Consider the following 23,188-nt stretch of genomic DNA (forward strand, 5'->3'; position numbering starts at 1 on the left):
GTTACTAATCCTGTTGGGGCAAAGTAACTGCACTGGTGTGTGGTTTGCATGGGGGGAGGGAAGGAAAAAAAAAAGGAATTGCTTTATTAGCCTTTTTGCAGCTTTGTTTTGTTTCCTTTTTCAAAAGAACAGCTGGTTTTTTATTATTACTTTTAACTGATAGATATAAATGTAGAAACTTAGTTTTATCAAAGCAGGTATTACCACTCTAGTTAAACTCCACTTACTTCCAGAGATACCTTAGGGCTAGTAGTTTAAAATGTACCTTAATATGTTGCCTTACTTTTTTAAAGTAAAGGGTAAAATTGAAAGACTTTCCACTGAGACATTCTACTAGGAATATTCTTCTTCCTCAACATTTTCACTTATAGTCAATACAACATAAATCCACTTTACTTTGCTAACGAACTAGCTCTTTGTTCATTTATCTATCAAGCTATTTATAAATATCTCAGAATCACAGCATTATCTGGGGGCTAAAGAGCATGTTTCAACTCAAAACAAATGGACATGTCATCTCATGCCCTTCCATAAACAAAAGGTAAGGGCTCGGATTCCAGCAGAGATTTAAGCCTATAATCATATTTCATATGTTCAGTCTCATAGCTTTACTTAGGTGCTTTTACCAATGCAAAACAAGAGCAGTTGCCCTTAACATACAGCAGCACTGGAAAGCAATAAATTGTTGTACCAGATGGTACACGAGACAGGGGACACGTGTGGATGCTGCAGAGGGTCCCCCCTTCCTGAACGTGCAACGTGCTCTGTTGGGCTTCCAAAGACCATCCAGGGAGGAGGGGGAATCGCCATCTCATTTGGGCAAGGAGGTAGTACCCGTCAGCAGAGAGGAGGCAGGAACTCACAGAAATCTCCCAAAACCATTTCGGAAACTTTTTTTTCCCTGAACAAATACCTGCAGCCTATGCTGACGCAAGAGCAAGTTCAAGCTGTATGACACTGACCTCTCAGATAAAAATAGGCATTTTTTGATGGCATGTTATACACAGCAGTATGTGAACCAAGTAGTAATTCAACAAAATGGATTTTCTCAACAAGAAAAATCTGCAGCAACATATATCCAGATTAAAATCACATTCTTCACAGACGCTGTGTACATTTTAAAATCAAATGTAATTTTTTTAACTCTGTTTTTTAACTGGTACAGACCAGAAAAGTATTCACACAATACTAACACAAAATCAATTTCTCCCTACACAATTTCATGGCATCAACCAGCAATAGTGTGATGAATGCCAAATATGCTAGTCCGTTTGACACATAGCCATTTGTACATATTCTAGTACTAAATAATTAATGCTCTGATTTTGGGAGAAAGGTTAAATTGAAATTAATTCTGTAATATTCCCATTACTGGCTTAGTTTCAAGATATAACTAGGAGTGTAAAAGCAAAGAGCTGTGACCAAGAAAAATTAGTTAGTGATTTCTCACTTTGTACCCCTTTCAAATCCATTCACTTTAATAATCAATACATGTTCCAAAAAAGTTTATTTAACCTTGCCTGATCAAGCAATGCAGAACGTCAGAAATCCTTTATACACTGTTTTTTCACCTGGAATTAGATAATGTGCTTACCATATTCTGCAGACTCCTCAATCCCTAAATCCTACTGAGGATTTACATTGAACTGAAACTAGTTTCTCTGAAGTTTACATTTCTCGGGTGTCTTTAGGCAGAACCTATGATTTTTCTCTTTTCACATTTTTAAACTCAGACATTAAGTGCTGCAAGCCCCTGCCCTTTGCCACCTAGATCTAACCCTTTCCAAACTAAGTGATTTGAACCGACTAAACTTTGTATCCCCAAACCTGCTCCCCGTTATCATATCACAGCGGTGCCAGCGGGGGGGCTATCCCTTCCGTATCGACGTTTACTTGATCTGTTGTGATTGATCTAAGCACAAAAGTGGTTGCAATTAAGAACCCAGGGATTTTCCTCTCTCTCCAATGGGACTGAAAATACCCCCTTTTGTTTATACCTAAAACCCAAAAGTCCCAACAGCATTTCTGTTGCTGGACTTTTACCTCCAAATACGCTTATATTTACCCAAGAAAAAATCTATTAAGAAATGCCCCAGCGTTACCCTGTGATGTTGAAGCGTATACTCAAAGTCTGTTTAACCAACTGATACTATGATACATTAAAAAAAAAAAAAAAAAAGCCCCAATATTTTTGCAGATATCAAATGCTGTAATAAATGCTGTTGTAATTTTAGGGTTCTATTTTAACAGTTAAAGGAGAGACATCTGGCAATAATCTACAAATAAATACAGTGTCTCCATTCTTAGTTTCTCCTCCAAAACACTACCTAGGACATTTTTGCAGCATGATTCATATAATCAACATAATACATTACAATGCCTTTCGAAAAATTCCGAATTCTCAGTTCATTCAATAAAGAACTCATTTTCAAAAGAGAAAAGGGAACATGCCATGCCAGAAAACTTGCTTTATTGACTCAGCCCTGCTGCCAGGAGGAACAACGTGGTGAAGCGAACTCCACAATTTCAAAAGCATTTTTTTACAGCGAGGGCAAAGAGAGAAAGAGGCTTATTTACCGAAAAGTGAGATTCCACAGGTGAAGCCAGAGACGGTCTGAAATCCTCTTCTTTTAGTTCCAAAAGTTTAAATTTATGATGAAGCCTGTAGTAATCCTTTCAAGCTGCCAGGTAAAGCGCACGCCATATCTCAGCCGTATTTTCTTTCGCCCTTTTGCAGCGTAACTTTGTTATTTGCATAAAGCTTAGTTCTAGCCTATGGGACTTTTTGAACATCTACATGTTAGATTAGCTGTCTTGACATGCTCTATCAAGCATGACATCATGGATCTCCACGGCAACCTTAACCACACCTGCCCAGATGCCAGAGTTACCTGTCATGTTCAGACCTAACTGAACACAACAAAAAAAACCTCAACCACCATTTTCTAGGCACTCAGCCTTGCACAGGCACCGGAAGGGTGGTGGGGTTTTTTTGGTTTTGTTTTTTTTTAAATTGGTGGAAATATAATTTCGTTTGCCAATAAATTTATTCTTCACGGAGCAGTGGCTGAAATGCTAGAGCTGTTGCCGACCCTTCCACATCTCTCAGTGCATTTCCTAGTCAAACAACAAAGGAAATCTGTGGCAAACATCTTCCAGCTCATTTTCTGAAGGCATGCTCAAAATCTCCAGCTCTGAAAAACTTCTACACGCTCATTTTTGCTCTCAGTCCCTCAGAAAGGTGTTGGGTTTTTTTTAGCCATGACTTGTAAAACAGGTTCACAGCAGGGATTACCCCCCTCCCATGGCCAGGTTAGCATTTTAACCTCTTAATTGCAAACTGTTTTTCATCCTCGCAGCCGCCGACCCAGCTTTTGTACGTGTTCCTGCTCTTTCCTTTGCTGCTGACCGGACTCAACCCCACCTAAAGTGGGTGACCGTGTCCTGCCATAAGCTCAGCAGCAGATGATTCACACCATCTCAAACTTCAGAGGACTCAGACTGTTTTCCTCCTTCCTCTCTCTTTTTTTTCCTTTCTAACTTTCCTGGGGATTACGTTAGCACCTTGCTTTCATTAACCCAGACGAGACAGCCTTGGCAGAGGCAACGTATCCAAAGCTCCTGCAGAAACTTGCATTACCTATAAAAAAAAAGATTTCATTCCTCGGCTTTCCAGGCTTCCAGGTGGAGGGAGCTGCTATGGGGTTTTCTTGCAAGGAGGAAAACCTGCACCCCCCCGGCTGCTGCGTTTACCATGCAGTTTACCACGCAGACCAGCTCAGCTGCTGGTTATTTGCCTTGCGGCAGTATCCCAAGGCCCTTGTGCAAATAAAGACGGCCCCTGTCTCTGTGAGCTTTCCTTTCCAGAATAAGATATCACAAACAGGGTAAGAAACCTGCAGGGTGGAGGAGGGATGATCTGTGTGCACAGCTGGGAGGTTTCAGGTCACCACGTTAGTTAACCATCAGTAATCCCCAGTGGCATTTTACCTGGCCATGACGGTACTTCTGATTTGTGGCAGGTTATCAAGAGTCGAAACGGGTCCTCAGGAGGCACATCCACGGAGGGATTTATTTGAGTAAACGGAGCCTGGATGAAACCACTAATATGTAGTGGAAGATACGGGCAACATCCAGAGCTGACCTTGCCCGTGCAGGTGATACAGTATGATCTGACAACTTCAAATATTTTTTTTCCTGACATTTATTTTCTGCAAACCAGGGGTCGGTTTGTCATACTCAGATACTGATGGTTAAAACAGACAAGAGAAAAAAGTCAACAAAAGAAGATACAATTTCCAATCTTGATTCTCTGTCCCTTTTTTGTCGGTTATGGACCTGAAGGGGTTTAGAACAACCTGGAAGACAAATTATATGATATACAAGGGACTATCTCCTGATTGTAAATATTGGGATGTTTTATGTTCCAGATGCACCATTTGATATAGAGATTAGAAAATGGTGTTGCATTAGCTACTATCCTTGACAGATCTCCCACAGTGGGGAAATTCCCACCATAGATAATTTTGCCACTTTCCACATATTGGAGCAGCTGGAGAAGTAAGAAGGGAGGAAAGGAACCTGGAAAATAAATCGTGACATTTTAATTCATCTCTCCCCATACATCTTACTGATTTTGTATGTCATATATATATATATATGTTACATACACATACCTACTACATGTTTATGTACCTTCTCTTCTATATTACTGCTACACACATACATATATAAGGGGAGGAAAAAAGGAACTATGTATGCTAAACACATATATACACCCTCTGAAGCAAAATTATATTATGGTTTTACTCATGGAGCAGCTAAGTAAGTGTGCACTATATGTAGACATATATATACACACACATATAGCTATGTGTATATATATACACTTACGTGTATCTATACACAGAGAGATACATATATATGCACACAAACAACAAAATACACACATACGTGTGTGTGCACGCATAGACACAATTGATAAGAAAAACCCCCTCTGAACTGTAATGCCACGACCATAATAATCTTAATGCATCTGATGAGTCAGACTGTTGATACGTTACATTTCAACTAAGCAAATTTCTTACAATCAACTGCCGTAATTTATTTCTGCATGTTTTTAATGTGGCTTCTGTTGAGTTTATCTTTTTTTTTTTTAAAGTTTTGCTGAATGGATGGAGTCTGTAGTCTTTCCCATGCCCAAGAAAGATAGTCTGATGCTCTAATTGTAATTTTAAAGTTATTTTGTTTTACAATTATTAAAAAACTCATTACATACAACACCTATGTCTAATCGTCAAAAAAATTGAAGCAGGAGACATTCACATGAATTTTACCCTCAATAAATTAGAAAGGATGACACATTTTAAACAAATAACAGGAACAGTTACTGCATTCCTTCTGTAATTTATTGCCTTCAGAAAAGACTCAAATTACAAAATGTGTAGGGTGTAATGCTGTAGGCTGTTCAAACTGGGTTTGCAGTGTCTGTAACACTGGGACTAAATATTTACATGACTCCAAAAGATCTAATCTCTGGATTTCACCCCCCTCCCACCCCCTTTATTTAATTTGTATGCTATCTTTATCCACCACCCAGCACATTCCACACAGTCGCTAAAGTTCATGGAAGAGATAAGTGGGGAGAAAAAAAAAAAAAAAAAAAAATCGAGACGTTCAAAGAAAAGGAGGGAAGCTGTTTAAAAATAAGGAATAGATCATCCTCGTTAGAGCTGAAGTCTTGCAGTAATTTTAGCTGGATACATATGGATTCTAGCAGTTGTGTTCCGAGCCAGTGATAGCACCTGGGATCTCTAGAGACCCTGTCAAAGAGCAGTTGTAGCAGGGGGGTTACCAAATGACAATCTTTCCAAACCTGTAACAACGATCTGATCTCCAAAGGTTTAGAGGGCTTCAAAAGAGGCTGGGAATTCAGTAAGAACTCCCATAACAGAGTACAATATTTTTCCAACTTGTTTTATATTCCTTATTTACAATTAATTTGCTGTTGGTGATGAAATACCTATAAAACACTAAGAAAAAAAAAACTTTTATAAAAGGTTCGCTGTCAATCATTTGTTAAACTAAGAATAACGAGCACAAGATTTTTGAGCCCAAACTCTAAATTCTGCTGGTTGACTGAAAAAAAATGAATTATGGAATAGAAGGTAGATTGCCTGTAAAGCTGAACAGATTAACATTGCACCCAAAACCAGAGCCCAGAGTTAGGCTGCAAAGAGACCCTTGCACAGCATTCCCTGAATTCAGAAGGTCGCCGTGACAGCAGCCTCCACCTGCTCTGAGAAATACATCAGCGTGTCACATCGCCTCTGACCCTACATCTACTTTTCGCTGCTGAAAAGCAATTGCAGGCAGGCGAGAAGGAAACCACCGTAAGCTACGCTGCTGACAGACCAATGTGGATGTCAAAACAGCTTGGAGGAGACAGATACCTGTGGATAAGGCCGTTTTGTTTGTATTAAATGACTCAAAAATAGAAAAGAAAGCAAATGAAAGGGTAACAGAGACAGCTAAAGCATACAGACACACTCCACAGATATTTTCTTTTCTCCCGGGCAGTGGTGCCAATGCTGAAAGTGTAACAGAAGTTAACAGCTGTTCCATATTTTCCCTTCAGCTGTGAAAAGTAGATGGATACCCATACACTAAGATCAAGAGTCTCACCTTCATCCCTTTTTCCGTGTATAGTCCAAAAAAAAAAAAAAAAAAGAAAAAGAAAAGCTCTTCAAAAATGTCAGTTTCAACAAACAATTCCAAGGTAATATTGAATAGTGTCATTTTTATTATTGTTTCTTTGAATTTCAAGGGAGCAACTGAATCTTAGGCTACATCAAAAAAATCTGTGTAATGCTTTGTTACATTCTCACCTTTTGTATTGTGGTAACACTCAATTTTGTAGGAGTTATAAGGACTGTTCAACGAAAAGCAAGATACAAATTTGACTTTCATACCTGATCTCTCAGTCTCTCCTGGTGTCCCATTATTGCTGTGGCATGGTGGGGATATTTCTGTTTCAGATGCTCAAGAAAAGCCTCTCTCTTCCTGTCCATTTCCGAGGTTTGCATTCCCAGTATTTCTTTGGAACTGCGAGGGCCACCTACTGTATGTCTTCGAGGGATGTTGCGGGTGGACTTTGAATTAGAAGAAGTGTGACTGTTCGGGGTCGAAAGCAGCTCTTTAGGTCGGAGACATTCTGCATCGTCTAGTGATGTTACATGCAAACTGGTTTTTGCCTGGTCTGCAAAAAAAAAAAAAAAAAAAAGCCAAACATTACATTATAAGAAGTTAATCCCAACATTCACATTCATAAGAAAAAGAAAATAATCGCCGTAAAATCTAGGTTCTTTTAAAAGTCTGGTAGTGTTCAATGGCATGTTCTGCATCATTAGGAATATACACATTGCAATAAGTGGCCCGGAAATAATCACTTATATAAGCTACACACAGCACTTATATACTTTTAACACACAACCGCAGTATTGCCTCACAGAAAAGTGGACATCATTAAAGTAGATGTTCCTTTCATATCATCTTTACCACTATGTGACTTGAAAAGAAGATCTGACAGGGCCCTTATTCCCTGACCTTTAAAATCTACAGGATGCTTTCCTTGAGAAGAAACAGGTTTCTTCAATAGGCTCCAGTACACTTAATGACCCAGTAACCACTATCCTAAGGATACTAACTGATAAAATTCCTTTAACAAAGCAGATTTGTAATCCTTAATCTTTTTTCAGTGTGTTTTCCACATGCTCTAAAACACCTATGAAATAAGAAGAGGGTTTTGGAGGCTTTTCTTCCTGATTTCTGACTGTGGTCTGGTTTTAAATTTCACAGATCTCCCTTGGATTTTATACGTCTCAGGACAGCGGGCTGGAAAATACTACATCACTTTTTCAATAAACCATCTCTTAAGAAACAGAATAAAAGCAAGTTTTGTGAGATATATATATAAAAAAATAAATATCTCAGATAAATTTTACAATTTAAAGTCTACTTTAAGACCAAAGAGCATGATGACGTTTGTAAAGAGATAGGCAGACACAGACAGGGCGGGTATGTAAGTGCTGGCTTATCTTCAGGTAACTGTGTAACACGAACCTTCTGGTGCATGAAAAAGCGTAGTCTGGAGCCTTGTTACCTAATACCTTTGAAAAAATCCCTCACTCCTTTGTCAGCAAAGAAAAAAAAAAAAAAAAACAACCACAAAAAAAACCCCCCGAACCCAGAAGCATTGAAAAGGCCTCTCCAAGTCTGCTGTGGCCTTCTCCATCTTTTTGGGGCAGCCTCCACTGTCCCTGTAAGTGTTAACCCTTTACAGCACCTCACCAGGAGCAGGAAGCTCCCTCTGTACGTGTTTTTAATATAGCTCTATTTCTCTCTGTGTGACACTTTTCTCCTCGGGGCCCTTTATCCCCCCGGCAGCCATCTCCCCCGTGCGCTGCCATTTATACGGCCCTGCTCTTTGGAAACAGGCACCTATTCGCTTCTTTTTATGGTTCAGTCAGTCAGTCTGACACCCTGCCTACCGCTTGCCTCAGGAGTTTATGCCGGGGATTTTTCAGCTTTCTGGTGTGTGTTGTCAACTGCCTGCCAAGTCCCACAGAACACCAAGCCCCAGTAATAAGGTCAATTCTCCACCGGTGGAGCCATTGCTAGTGTGACGTCCCACAAATTTGCAAATACCAAATCCCTGGGGTTTCACAACAAGACTGGGCCCTGGAAGGTCCTCAAAGACTTTGCATGTTTCTGTAAGCTCCCTATAATGCTCATGGACTCCAAAATATCAATAACATCCTCTCATGGAAACCTATCCCGAAAGCAGAACCGGACACAGGAGCTCAGATTGCACCACCCTGTAACGAGCACAAATCCAGGCCCAACTTTGGAAACAGGTTTGGTTCAAGGGGAAGTTTTGCTCTCATGCAGATTCAAATTGCCTTCTCCAATTTCTGCAGCATCCTCCAAGACCTTCTTAGAAGTACAGACCTGGTTAAACCTTCAGAGCAGCAGCCTCACGTGTACCCACACACACACACACGCACTCTCACACTCAACTTTTCCAAGCACAACTCAATTACAAAAACATCTAGCCTCACTGATTACTGGAAATTCAGAGCACCGACCACCAGGTACACTCAGCTTTTATGAGAAAAGTGGAAAAAAGGAGAGTTTTGCTTACAAGAAGTAAGCGTGGCCACTCCAGCCAAAATGGTCTCTGACAGCTGCACAGTCAATTCAATGGATTTTACACGGGAGGAAGAGAGGTGGGATGGGGCTGGCTGGAATTTACCATCCTTAATTTGTTGCACTAAGGGCCTGGCGGTTATATCCCTGAGGCTGTTGGAACAAAGGCGGCAGACATAAATAAAGGATTTCCTCGGAGCTCGAGGGAGTCAGCGTGAGCGTGGGTGACTGAGTGCAGCAATTTGGTAAAAACCCTTAAAGTATGTCCACAGCAGCAGTTTCAATCACTGAATTGGTGGCAGGCACTTCCTCAAAAAGGCAGGTAAACCCACACCGACAAACACAACTGAGAGCTCATGAATGTGTATTTCGGGTCCTAAATCTCTCTCGTGCAAAGCCTTTCCCTATTCTGCACTTCAGCCATTTCAATAGTTTAAGAAAAAGCTAATTATCTGGAACATAAAGAGATCTATCAAGTAAAGCGTTTTGCCACTATTTGTTATTGGGTGAAACCTTGAGAAGGAATCAAAAATAGCATATTTTTCTCATACTGTATGAGAAAGATCAACAAATTCTCTTACTTTTCTTTCATATATTTGGAGAATACTGTATAAATACCAGTGAAAAGAAAGGAATGTAAACTATGCAAACTAATTGCTAGTCTTGCCAGCGAGCTGACCTGGGCATTCAGCACCCTCCCGCCGCGTTACAGGCCGCAGCAGCACGTGACTTTCTTTGCAAACCAAACTCTCTGTCACGCTTGAATATGGGTCTTTCCCCAAGTAATTGCTGAAAAAAGTCTTCCTTGGCCACTTCCTAGAAAGGGGCAAGTGATTCTGATGGCGAGGTTGAAAGCTGGGGTGGTGAAACCCCCGCTGTGTACCTCAGGGCACACAAGCTCCACAGCTGCTGTGTGGGCCACAGGGAGGAGAACCCGAGGGAGGTTTTCTGGATCCTGGAGTTGCTCAGTAACAGCGTGGGCAAACTTTCCATATCTTCCAACTGAAGATAATAGGCCTAGAAAAATCAATGCCCACAGATAACTGTGAAATGTGTGAAGGATCATGTGATGGTTCCCAGAAGAGAGCTAAGAGTAGCGAAAGGATAAATTATGCAAGTACCTTCCTTGGAAAAGGAGCAAAGAGAAGCCAATGGAAAACACAGAGGTGTGAGATAAGCTTGTCTCCCTCTCTCCCTCCCTCATATTCAGAAGCTAAAAGCTGAAGGTCTTTCTGTTCAATAAAGTAGCAAGTCTAGAGGGCAACAAGAAGCAAGACTTGCTGATTGACAGGGGAGGGCTTTGGTTATCCAAAGGCTTGGGTAACCCTTACACTTCAGTTGCTTCTCTGATCTGAAAACAAATTTTCAAGATTTCTTAACATCACCCATTACTAAGGTGGATATAACTACAGGAAAGGTCCAGGTCTGCAGCCTAGAAGGAGTATGCCTAGGACTATCAGGAAGATTATGATGAAGGATCAATTGCTGTGAGTTGGAAATTTAAATAAAAAGTCCCTTCAACACATCCTGGTATGCAATTCTTCTAAGTCACACCCTCCACGAGGTCTACAAAGGTCAGGAAAGTCACTTTGCTTCATTACTTTAAATGTTGTGAAGACTTTAATATTCCTGTTTTGCAATCCAGGTGACAAGAGAGAAGAACATTTTCAGAATAATTTCAGAAAGCAACAAGTATGGACCTGACCCATACTGATACTATGAAACTGAGCCTTGAAGCAAACCACATTCAACACTTCCAAGTTTAAAAAAGAATACAGTTTTAACAGCGTGAGTCAAACCTACCTCCATTACATTTATGCTAGCAGTAAATTTGAGATTATCTTGAATCTTTCTAATTTATTCCAGTGTCTTTACAATTAGCTCTGTTTCCAAGAAACTTTCAAATGTAACTTTTGGATATGGGCCAAAACTACTAAATTTGGTAATGAACTTCCAGCATTCAAAATTTTGGGGAATCAGTCTGGTCAGACCTCTGTTTTTCTGGCTCCACATACATCTCCGTCAGCTTCATGCAACTCATACAGAAGAAATATGTTAATGAAGGATATTTTTTTTTCCCTGTTCAGACACATCCTTTAAGTGAAGATTTCCGTCCCACTAAACATAAACATATACAGACAGAGATGCACGTGACTTGCACTGCCCCCTATTTTAACTAAAAAAAAATAAATTCAAAAGAGCATCAAGCAATTAATGAACCCCCAGGAAAAGAAGAGTATTTTTTTCTCCTAAATTCTCTTTGTACTATTTTCTGGTATTACACACTTGTAAACTTTTTTTAAAACCATATGTACTCAACCATGCGCTATTTCTTTCACAGAAGCAGAGTAACACAACTTCTCCTCAAGTGCTTATGAGGAATACAAGACACATGAACTGGGAATGTTCACAGGTGCTCCACAAAAACTATAATAGATGTAGATTAGATTTCGTATTTGTCATGCTACCTGAATGTTATGCTCCACGTGGAACATCCCACGTAGAATTCACCAGGAAATAGTTTTCGTTCGCTTTTAGACAAAATATATAGTGCAACGGTAATTGTACAAATGCATCACAGCTGACCCGCCGTGAAAACCACGCTTATAATTTCCTGGCTTCGCTCCAAAACAAACCCAACGGGTTTCACACAAAGTAAACTAACCCTGTGACAATCTGCTCTGAAGCCCCCTCTTTTAACAGCCACCCAGAGAAAAAAGGTGAGCTCAAACCTACTTCTCTGCCATAGGTGAAGCAGGCAGAGCATTTAAAGGGAAGGTGACATTATTTCTCCTCCTCCCCGAAGGAGCTGCACCCTCCGCACCAGGCAGCGTCCTGCGAACTGTGACAGCCACACAGCGTGCTCCCTGCTTTACAGGGCAGGCAGAAATCTCTCTCAAGTGGAAGTTAAACTCACAAAGTCGGAGCATTAGGGAAATCTGCAGAGCCATTAGCACAAGAAAGACACGCTTTCCATCCCCCCCCCCCCCCCCGCCATGCATTCTGCCTCCAGTTATAAAAAGCAGCAGCGAGGGGCATGTTTAAATGTAACTCCCTCTTTGCCTGATTCTCTTACTTACCCTTCATCTCTCTGCTGTCTGCTGAGCAAGCCAGGCACAGCTCAAGTTTCTGGCTTTCATTTTCCTCCATTGTCCCTGCCCACCGCACGGGCTCCCCCTCTCCAACTTGGAAGCCGCAGCGCCCGGACTGTCAGCGCCCGTCTCGGGGAGGAGAAAGGCAGCAAAGGCCCCCCCCTTCCTTTCCTTTCCTTTCCTTCCCCAGCCCACCCCCCCCGCTAAGCGCCCCGCATGCCCGCGGTGCCGGGAGCGGGTCTCCCCGCGCTGGCGGGCGGCGGCGGCGCCCGGACGAGCCCCCCGAGCCCGGGGCCCCAACAGGTGATGGGCTTTTCTGCAGGAGAGCCCCTGGCCGGCTGGCTTCCCGCGGCAGCCGGCGAGCATTATGAAAGGGAACATTTCAAACATGATTACAGGCCCCAGTCCCTGCTGGAATCCGAATCCGTAGCCTTTTAAATCTCTGTCATGGGACAAAAGCCCTTCCACGGAATATTTTTTTAAGCTCGTAACCACCAAGCCCACAAACATTCCTGATAAATGCTCCTCTGTCTTTTTTAGCGTCTAGTTTAAAAGTAATTCATTATATAAGCGCTTTGAGGTTTTGTTTTCTGTTGAATTCTTTCAAGCTGCTTGGAGAATGAATTAGGGAAAAATCAAGATACAGGAATTCAACTTTAGTGAAGCCAATAAAAATGAATGGTAGCAATATGTAAGCAGGGACTTTGGTTAAGAGGGATTTTGAAGCCTCAGTAGCAAAGCATATAGAAACATACAACTAATTCTCTTTTGGCAGATCAGAGGCAGGAAGCCTGCATGAGAATCAATGGGTCCACTGGGCCGCGAGGCAAAAAATAATGTGGCTGAGAAGGATGAGATCAAATCCCACAGATTCCAGCAGATGCCATATGTGTTGATTTAGTGGAGAATATCAGACCAAATTAGTCTATCAAAATCATAGTGTAGAGCCTGAGATGGTGGAATAAGCTGAGTGTTGAGTTACAGCAACAAGACCAGAAAGTTTATCCACGGACAACTTCTGAATTAGGTGAAGAACAAAGCATAACTGAGATATTAATGAAAATATGCAATTTCTCGTTTAAATCAACCTCGTACAGCAACACCATATAACAGTTAGTACCTTGGATGTCTTCTTAAACAGACCTAGCATAATCTGGTCTTCCAAGCTTTCTGCAACTCTGACTTCAATAAAACATCAGCTAAATTGCTTGCAATGACCTCTCAACCACCCAGACCAGACAGGCTAGGAAAATTCCCCTACGTTTCCTTCTACATCTCTATCTGGCAGAAATGTCATCCTGTCTGCTTAGATTATTGGATGCAGAAATGTTTTGTGTATATATAAATTCAATACAGAAGCTCAAGGAGAATCACTCTCCCCGTACTCCAAACCTCCCCCTTCCAGACAGAAAAAAACATTTGAGAAAATTACAATTAACAATTGATAAATGAACAAAACTATTGCTCATTAGATCAGACATACATATTCTCTAGCACTTAAGAAATATTTATTTTCCTTTTTAGCAATTAATTCTATATGGTTTTGGAACCTGGCAAAGGTCCCAGAAATCTGGCACGGAAAACATAGAAAAGATGAAAATACAATCTAGACATTAGCACTGCTATTTGAGGTCTGCAGTACAGTGTTCCCAATAGAATACTCCTATAGTTGTCCTGCAATATAAAGAAAACAGTGTGATACACATTGTGTTTAGAGTAGTGTTTTTACTGGCTGTGGGTTACTCCTGCTCACTCTGATTGCGGACTATTTTAGGAGGAGAAGTGGTGGCCAGCCATCCCACTTATCTGATGTTGCCTTTTGTGATATGGAGGAATGTGCCTTTAACACTGAGGTTTTCCAGAATCTGGACAAGTGTGATGAGCCTCTTGCAACTTATATTCACAGCCAGCTGGAAGGAGAAGACAGCTCTTACAGGAATAGTGATCACTGAACACCACCATCTTCAAGAAATATAAAATAACTCCGAAACTGCTGCTGAGAAAAGAAAGCCAGTACAGTTGCCTGGAGTAGCAACACGAAAGCTGTAACAAGACATTACCTGTACACAGGGCTCAGAAATGGAGAGTTAAGAAACTAAGGGCATTTAAAAAGACCTTATCCTGAAATAATGCAATGGAAAGCACAAAATATACTTTCCTACAAATGCCTAAAAGGAAAATGCTTTTGCAGCCTTGTACCTAAGCGGGGTTAGCTCTGGAGATTAGCGCAGCTGGTACCAAGAGCCTTAATAAGGTCAAAATCAAAGCACTCTAGCCCCTTAGGACGCTTTACCTCTATCCACAGTGGGGAAAAAAAACCTAGAAAAATTTGTTTAAGTCTAAAGGATATAAATACATATATATAAAAATTTCATTAAAATTAAAATATCTACTTTTAGACAGCACCATTAGTTTCCACAGCCAAGAGCACAAGACAGAGAGTTGGTCTGTTGACTCCTCCACTGAGGTGTCCCAGTGAGCAGCCAGGTGCCTGTTAGGATGGTGCCAACCTGCTCTGAAACTGTTGCTTTCATGGCCACAGCAAGATGCTCTCACTGCTGAGAATGACAGTAAATGGTATTGCTGATGCTGCTATGGGGCCTGAGCAATGTGGCCCCCCAAAATGCAGAGATTATCTAAGCGAGATTGCTTATTTGATTGTGGACATGTGTCTTGAAAACTGGGTGTCACCTCAGGAGAACTTCTGAGCCTGCAAAAGTAGTCTCTTGAAGGGGATTAAAGAGCATTGAGAAAAGGTGAGACTAAACACGGCATGCTTCAGTATCATCAAAATCAAACAAAACAGAAGAGCCCGCCCAGCCTCAGAGGAAACATAATCACCTCTGCTGCTGGTCAGGACAGGGAACAGTTGGGACAGCAAGGTCCCAAAGCCTGTCCTCACTTTAAGGGAAAAGTCCTTGGTCCCAAACTGGATTTAATTAATATATCTAACAATACCATTCCTTCAGATGTTACCTATGTCTATTTAAAAGAATTAGCGAAACTCCTTTAGCAGCTGAGAAACTGGAGACAGCTAGAATCATTATACTGTTAGGCTCAAATAAAGAGCTTCCCAGCACCGTCACTGGGATGAATCACTAACGACAAGTTAAATAAACTCGATTAACCAGTTCACAGCACGCAATCAGCATTTGTTTATCTGTGGGATCAACAATAACAGTGGTTCCTTTTAATTACTGTGCTCAGATCTGGACCCATCAATATCAAAACAATGCACGGAGAATAATTGCTAGCAGGTTATGCTGTTTTAATTGTGTTTAAAATTAATGTCCCAGAGCAACTTAAACACTTCTGGGTTTAGCATGTACATAAAAGGAACAATTAACAAATACTGGCTGTGCTCAATTAGTCAAACTTATAATATACAACAATGACTCCATGGCTCTAGCAATTATTCACAACTAAAAAAACTGGGAAGTTAATTATTAATAGTTAAATCAGAAGAAGCATCCCATAATTAAAGACCTGTCTCAATGTCCATGTGAAATCATGTAGCCACTGAGAAAAACGCCATGAATGCTCTCCACAGGAACCAGCCTGACACTGCCTAGCCTACTATAGTCCATAAACGAAATAAATATTAGACCCGGAGTGATGACGCAGAAGTCTGGGAGGAATTACAAGCACTCAGGTGGGTCACACTGCAGCACCTCTCCAAGCTGTTATGTGGCCAGAGATCGCTTGGGCCTGCCCTGGAGGAGGGGAGCATTGAGAGGATGCTCCAGCAGGTCAGGAAACCATCCCTCCGCACCAGGGCGTTGTGGGTCATCATTCGCTACCAATTGGTCAGATTTGAAATGAAGACAGTAACTTTAACTAACTATGGAAAAACAGCACGGAGGGTGTTGAAACTCTGATTTCCCATTTCCCCCTCAGCCAGCAGAGAGCAGCTTCAGTGCTGCAATTCATTTGAGCGCATCTCTGTTCTCGTTTTGTGCTCAGCGAGTTCACTGTGGTCCTCGGTGTGGTCTCTCAACGCTTAATAACTAAAATAGAGTCACTTCTGAAAAAAAAAGCACTATATACAGATAATATATTATCAAAGATGATATAGTACTAACCACTAGGATGCACAAGCAAAATGAAAAAAATCTCCGAGGTCTATCAATACGAATCGATGCAAGTAGATCTGGGAGAGAGATCTGGAAGAAAGAGGCTTACACTATTTTAAAATTAATTGTTTGCTGATTTGGTGCTGCACAACAAGGAATCACAGATTTTTAAGATGTGGAGGCAGGGTTTACTGATCATTTAGTCTCATCTGCTTAGTAAGGGATTTCAATGAACCGGGTCCTATTTCTAGTGCAAGGATAGTGGTTAAACTATTCAGTGTTTAAATTAAAGGAAAACATCTGAACTTGACTTTAAAATTTATGATGACAAACAATCTAATACAACCTCTAGGATTATTTATCATGAAATTTCCTTCGCTGTTAAAAGGCTTGTGGAGAGTTCCAATATTTATACTCCGTACATTCCAGTTCAGTTAAGAACTCTCATACTTGCGAGGAAAAACTAGCCAAAGGAGTGAAATGGTAACACTCCAGATGAAGCAAAGAAGAAAATTGAGCATGAGCTTCTCTACACATCTCCACAACTGACTTTCATCAAGTCTTGTCAGACCTACAGGTTTCAGCTCTTCAGAGAAGTTCAGAGACTGACAGTGGTGCCAAGAGCCACCACCAGCCTTAATCACTAAAATGACTATTAAAAAGAGTCACTAGGAGGCTGAACACGAGATATTAATGCAGAAAATACATTCATCTTTCCAATTCCATTTCAAATGGAGTTCTGGGGAGCAGCTATAATCACCTGCCACTTGGCATCACCAAGCTCTCAGGTACGAAGAAAGATGCAGTGTCCTAGCCCACCTCCAGCCAAAAAGCACGGTGCTGTTAGGTGCCTTATGCATCTCCAAGTAACAGAGCATCCTTCATTCGCTCCAAAAGACATTTTGCTCACACCTGGACACCTACATCGTGTTTAAATAGGTTAGGTTTTCTGTTTTCCAAGTTTTATTCTTGTTTCCTTCCTCCCCCTCCATTTTTTTAAAATAAATTAAAAGGTCTGAAAGCAGTGAACACTTGTGCATGCCCTAAATCAAACTGAGAAAAAGGACTGTGGTCATCACAAAGAAGCACTCACATTCAAGTGGGGAGAAAAAAAAAAGGTGTTTCTTCTCTTTCATCCAGAACTTTATCTCCCTCTCTAATCTGGGACGATCCCAACAAAGCTAACCCTAGATACAGTTTAACATGACTTCCCTTCCCGCCACCCAAGGCAAGATGGAACAGAGCTAAATGAGCGTAATTACAGGACGCATGTTTCTGGCTCATGTAATGCAACACCTTATTTCAGACTTTTTACTCTCCTGTTGTTTTCATCCCACCGTACCAAGTGAACCTTGACATTAGGACACTGCCACCAGCACACCCAACTTTGAACTGAAGACCCTGGGCACGCTACAGCTCCTCCTCGTGCCTGCCAGCCTGGCCAGCTCTCCATGCATCACACTTTCCATACAGGATCACCTACAGTAAGGAATGAGATCAGCCCACAAACACAGAAATAGAAAATATGAACATCTGTTTTTGTAAGGTACCAAACAAATAACTCTGTGAAAGGGAAATGTGCCTTACATGGTGGAAATTTCAATCACTAGAGTTTAATCAAATAAAAAGCAGTATGTGGGTGGGAAGGAGCAGTGCAGGGAATTGTTTCTGAGGGAGGTGGAAGAAAGGGAGGGGAGAAGGTCACTTTTAAGTCCATCTGCTGTACATTCAAATTCTATTTCTCCCTAGCGTAAAGCATTTCAGTTTTGATAAGTTCCCTTTTGGATGGATTCACTCAAACAGAGCTTTGGTAAGAGCTGGGATTCAAACTGGTCCAACTTTTTAGCAGTGCCAGAACGATGGACTTCATGCCTGAAATACTGACTATTGCTGGTTTCATGAATGTCTGCAGGCTCCGGTTGTAAATGTACGAGGTGGCATGCTTTAGTGATCAAAGATATTGAGAATTGCTCTCTGCGAAGTACAATTATACTTAAAAAGTATCATGAGAGATCCTTTATTTCATCTGCTACCAAGTACACATGGAGTTTATAAGGTTGTCAAGCAACTGCTTAAATTACTAGGAAAGACAAAGCACACTTTGATGGAGCTTGGGTCCAAAAAATAATACAATAGTTCAAATTATGTTGTGATTACCATAACTACTTAAATATTCTACAAAAAACAATTATTTTAATAAAATAATTAGTAAATGATGTCAGAAATCAACAGAACAGTACCACTATTGCCAACCCACAGCATTCACACAATTCATGATGATGGTCTTTCTTGAAAAGTCACTTTTTTGGGAACACTATTCATTTTATTCATCCCTGGACTATACCCAATCATATACTCAACTTCTCTCTACAATGTCACCGGCAAGAACTAGATTTTTTTCTGAGAGTCAGACTAAAATCACGGGAGAGGTCAGTGCCACTGTGACGTAATGAGTTGGACATTTTTAATTGTTCTTACTACAGTTTCTCCATGTCTCCTGCCACAAAGGTAGTAATACACAGCAAATGACAATCTGAATACCTGGAAAGAGATAAAGACAAGCATAATAAACTCTTACAGCTTTTTTTCCATGTGGATTTGATGTCTAGCCAGTGTGGATGGTCACAGCTTGCTGTTTGCAAAGCTTTTATTTCTGCTCTTTGGAGAACACCAGCTCCTGAAGGCAGATGTAAGAGCAGAGGGCTAATGGAGAACCTCCTATGTGTAAATGTATCAATGACCTCTCTAACAGTATGTTCATCCCCTTCCTTCAAAAGTGCCTCTCTGACCTTCCTGGACCATGCTGATGCTATCATTAAGACCGCTGATTAGTATGAAAGCAATCAGAGCTGACAGCAGTGGCACTCCTGTTCTTTCTCAGGCCTGCCCAGTCTGCTCTGCCGCGGTGCACGCTTATGAATTCACTCTTCAGCATTTAGGATTTCTTAGCTTTAGGGCAACAGGGACCATTTGATTATCTTGTCCGACTTCCCATCTATCACAAGCCATTAAATTTGATGTGGGGTCCTCACACAAAGGCCAAACACTTAAATGAGATGAACAAGATGTTACTGATCTCAGGAGACCAATGCTGCAGCTGCACTAGTGTTTGTTTCAAACCCCACCACACGTGCGATGAGAGCTACCCAGACAATCAGCACAAGAAAGTGAAGGACATCAAGCTCCCAACTGACTTAACCCTGAGGAAAGTTCTTTCCTCTGCCTTTAATTTCACAGATCAGACGTCCACCTTAAAAAAAACCACAAAGCTATCCTAATGTCAAAGCTGTGGTGCACACATCCAGTCACTCTCTCCAGCACAGCCAGTCTCTTACGCATGAAAAAATACCTGAGTGGAAAAACACCTCAAAACATACCTAGCCTGTTGTCCATGGAGGGGGTCAAATCCTCCTGAACACTGCACATTACCAGCTGAAAGGCTGAAACGCAGCAGTTGATTGTAATCACTGTCTTTAATGCAGAGCTGCCAGTGCTACAGGCCTGTTATTTGCAGGCATTTCAGCACGCAGGCCCACGTTGATGGGCTCCACGGCTGATGGAGCTGATGGAGCTGATGGCTCAGGCACACCATGTTCAGCAGCAGCAGGACCACCGTTGACTCTCCACCCTGCAACGACCACCCCAGCAAACAGGAACTTTCTTCCCAGCACCTGGGCTAACATGGCTTTGCAAATATACCCGTTCTCACTTCACAGACTATGTTAGAATTAATTGACTGATGTTTAGTTACCCTCAGTGCTAAGAGTTCTTCCTAGTTCTTCAGCGTAAAGCTGACTTATCTTCAGTTTCCAGTGATCAGACTTATTCCCCCTTTGTCAGCCAGACCCACCAGTGCTGTAGCACGCGTGCGGGTTGAGAAAGCCACCTCACAGCCTCCTCCTCAACCACTCACAGCAGCTGAGCTCCTGAAGACTTGCATCATACCTCAGTCTCTGTTTTCATCTCGGAAAACAAGTCTTTGCCTCTTTTCACTTTCTAGTATTCCCATCTTCTCCTTGCCGTGCAGCTAGCAGGATTATCAGAGCCTGTTCTTCTGAATTTAATATACTAACAGTAATGAAGAGGTACGTGACCAAAGTTTACCTCTGAAAACACCGGTGCATCTGGATGCTGCACGACAGCACAGAGCCCCCAGGGAAAGGGGTGTGAGGCTGGAGCGCTCTCCCCGGCTGGGACAGGCAGCCCGTGGCCATGGCTACCACCTCCCGAAAAGGGAGAGCATGCTTTGGGTTTGGGAAGGGCAAAATGTCCGAGCACCGAGCGAGCCGCAGTGACACAACTCTGGGTGTCATATCCTATTTCTCCTACAAGGGGAAGTCTGCTCCTTCTGTGCAACATTTTTGCAAAAGATAAAAAGGGAGAAAAAGTAGCAATGATCGGTCTCATCAGGCTCCAAGAAGCGCACAGAATTGCCTGGGGTGAAGGCAAGAATAAGCAACGTCAGCATAGAAAGGTGTCATACAAGGTTTAAGCTTATTCAGAGGTAGAGCCTCTGTCTCTCTCATGAATAAATACATAAGACAATTTAATTCCAACTGTTTTGTATGTCTTATAAAAACTTTTCAAACAATGTGATGACTCACAGGTGAGCTCTCACTGACAACATAAAATGACATTGTATTAGTTATCTCCCTTTACGAACTGCAAGTCTGCACTGAGATATACAAATATCTCTCATAATATAGCACATGCCTTTACATGCAGCATAGCTGAGGATAGGGAAGAGGCAGTAAATAGTCACGACAGATTTTCTTCACTCCAAAGGAAAAAGTTATTAAATACTAATTGGTAACATAGACAGCTTTTACTGCACATGCACATACTCCAATACTCTGATTTCCAAGACTCACCTGCAAAAGTTTAACTTTGTGATTTATTCCATTTTATTTATGATTTTCACACTACTGCCTTAATCTTTCATAATTAACATAACAAGGTCCAGTGATAAATTCACACTTTTTTTCCCTCTTTTGCTCTACAACTGCCATTAAAAGATAGTACTTCAAGACTGCAGCTGGAATAATATCTAAATCCTTTTACCAGTTGGAGGAAATTCTGGGCAAAGTGCTGGAAGGTAAGAAGTATCAAAATCTCTTTGAGACAAGATGACAATATTTCTTACATGCCCCAGTTTCAGTTTTATAAGCTCCTATAAATCCTCTCTCACAGCAGAGTAACGCAGGAATGCCCTTGGAAGAGGGTGTTGGGTAAGCGAAGGATGAGTTTGCAACCCGTAAGTAGTAACCATTCAATGCTTTTAGTCTGCTTTTTTTGCAAAGAGTCTTGCTGTAAAAGCTCAAATCAAGAACAGCTGGATCCTGGTAGAGAAGCTCTATCCAGAGCTATCTTCTGTCCAGGACTATGGGAGTAAACCTAAGTGCACAAGATGGTATGCAGAATGGAAATTAGGACAGAGGCCTTTACATCACTTGAAACACCTAAACCAAATTTCCCCAACATTAGATTCAGTCAAACAGGGTGCTGGGCCATCTTGGCTTTTGCCGAGAAAGGTTGGACCAGACGGCCCTTGAACTCCCTTCCAACTTGGTATTCTATGATTCAAATCTGAGTAGTTTTCTAAAGAAGTGCCTAAACACAGTCAGAAAATACAGGCTGAATACCACAATGAGGGGGTAAAATGCTACAGGCAATAATTATCAATCACTTTCTTTTCCCAGCCATCAAAGAAGGTAATTTGTTTGTTTTCCCCACCCTGCAAGGAAAAGACTGGGTGGTCTTCTGGCTTTCAGAGTCTGAGAAATATTCCTCTCGAGGACAGGGCCACACCGGGCCTCCTGGGAGCATGAGGTCCTTTTTCAACACTGTTTTACACTGTACTTGATTTTAGTCACAGACATTAAGACTGTGGCAGTGCTTTGCAAATCATCACTAAATACCTTTTCTCCATAGCTCCATGCAAATCTCAGGAGTGCTTCCAAGACATGAATAAAGCCTCGTTTGTTGAAAGGTAGCATGTTTTCAGTTCCTGAGCTGTCTTCATCAGCATGGGACTGCTGTGCTGCAGGGATTCTTTATTTGGTTAAAAACAAATTCCCCTTCATCTTGCAGAAGTTGTCACCAGTTGTAAGAATATGGCAGCTTTACTCAATACGTGATAAAGTAACTGTTAATTCTGAGGCTATTAGTTCATTGAGGGAGTGACGTCTCAATAAAACATAAACATAAAAACTCAGCAGCTTGCAGACAGCTTAAATCATTCACATTCTATTTTTTAAAAAACATCTAACGCATTGCTACGTATTCAGACTTTAAAAAATGAATTAAAAATTTTTGTATCTTCAGCCCCTTCTTAAATAATGTACATCTGATAATACCTATGCTCAAAGTCATGCCATTTAAAGTCTAAGTTGTTTGCATAGTAAAAAACCAAAGTCATGGAGTGTTCAGTGCTGCATTTCAGCTTCCTTTTGCAGTAAAAGGAAACTAGGAGAAAATGGGGCAGGAACCAGACTGAAAAGCTTTCTAAAAGCTGCAGCTGCAGCCAACAGCTGAAATTTAAAATCAGACATTATTTTCTCTCCTCATCTTGTGGGCTCTGCCACAGTTTTCAATAAACCACAAATTCAGCCACAGAGGCACTATCACTCAAAATTTTCTTTTGCTGATAAAGCTAAAATAAGAACCATAAACACTTCCCCCCGACTTCAGAAAGCAGCGTATGTCATCCCCCAGTAGGACTCCTGACACGTTGCATGGGGACAACGTGTTAGGCAAGTAGCAAAACCCAAATGCGGTCCTGTGAAATAAATAATTTAATGTTGCAGAGAGAACCTG

At 41.4% G+C, this 23,188-nt stretch overlaps 1 protein-coding gene across 15 annotated transcripts in view; it reads right to left on the reverse strand.

Annotated features, from left to right (window-relative positions):
- The window catches only part of KIAA1217 (KIAA1217 ortholog), a 371,004-nt gene that overhangs the window by 170,269 nt on the left and 177,547 nt on the right, over positions 1 to 23,188 (reverse strand). For 9 of the 15 annotated variants that reach the window (XM_063324650.1, XM_063324651.1, XM_063324656.1 and 6 more), the window contains one exon: positions 6,972 to 7,258. In XM_063324650.1, the coding sequence (XP_063180720.1) occupies positions 6,972 to 7,258 (287 nt within the window). Of the gene's footprint in view, positions 1 to 2,577; positions 2,762 to 6,971; positions 7,259 to 12,287; positions 12,405 to 23,188 lie in introns of those variants that run through there. The other 6 variants (XM_063324665.1, XM_063324655.1, XM_063324667.1 and 3 more) reach the window with 2 other exon arrangements.

This window comes from Chroicocephalus ridibundus, chromosome 2 (genome assembly GCF_963924245.1).
Source record: "Chroicocephalus ridibundus chromosome 2, bChrRid1.1, whole genome shotgun sequence".
Lineage (NCBI taxonomy): Eukaryota > Metazoa > Chordata > Aves > Charadriiformes > Laridae > Chroicocephalus > Chroicocephalus ridibundus.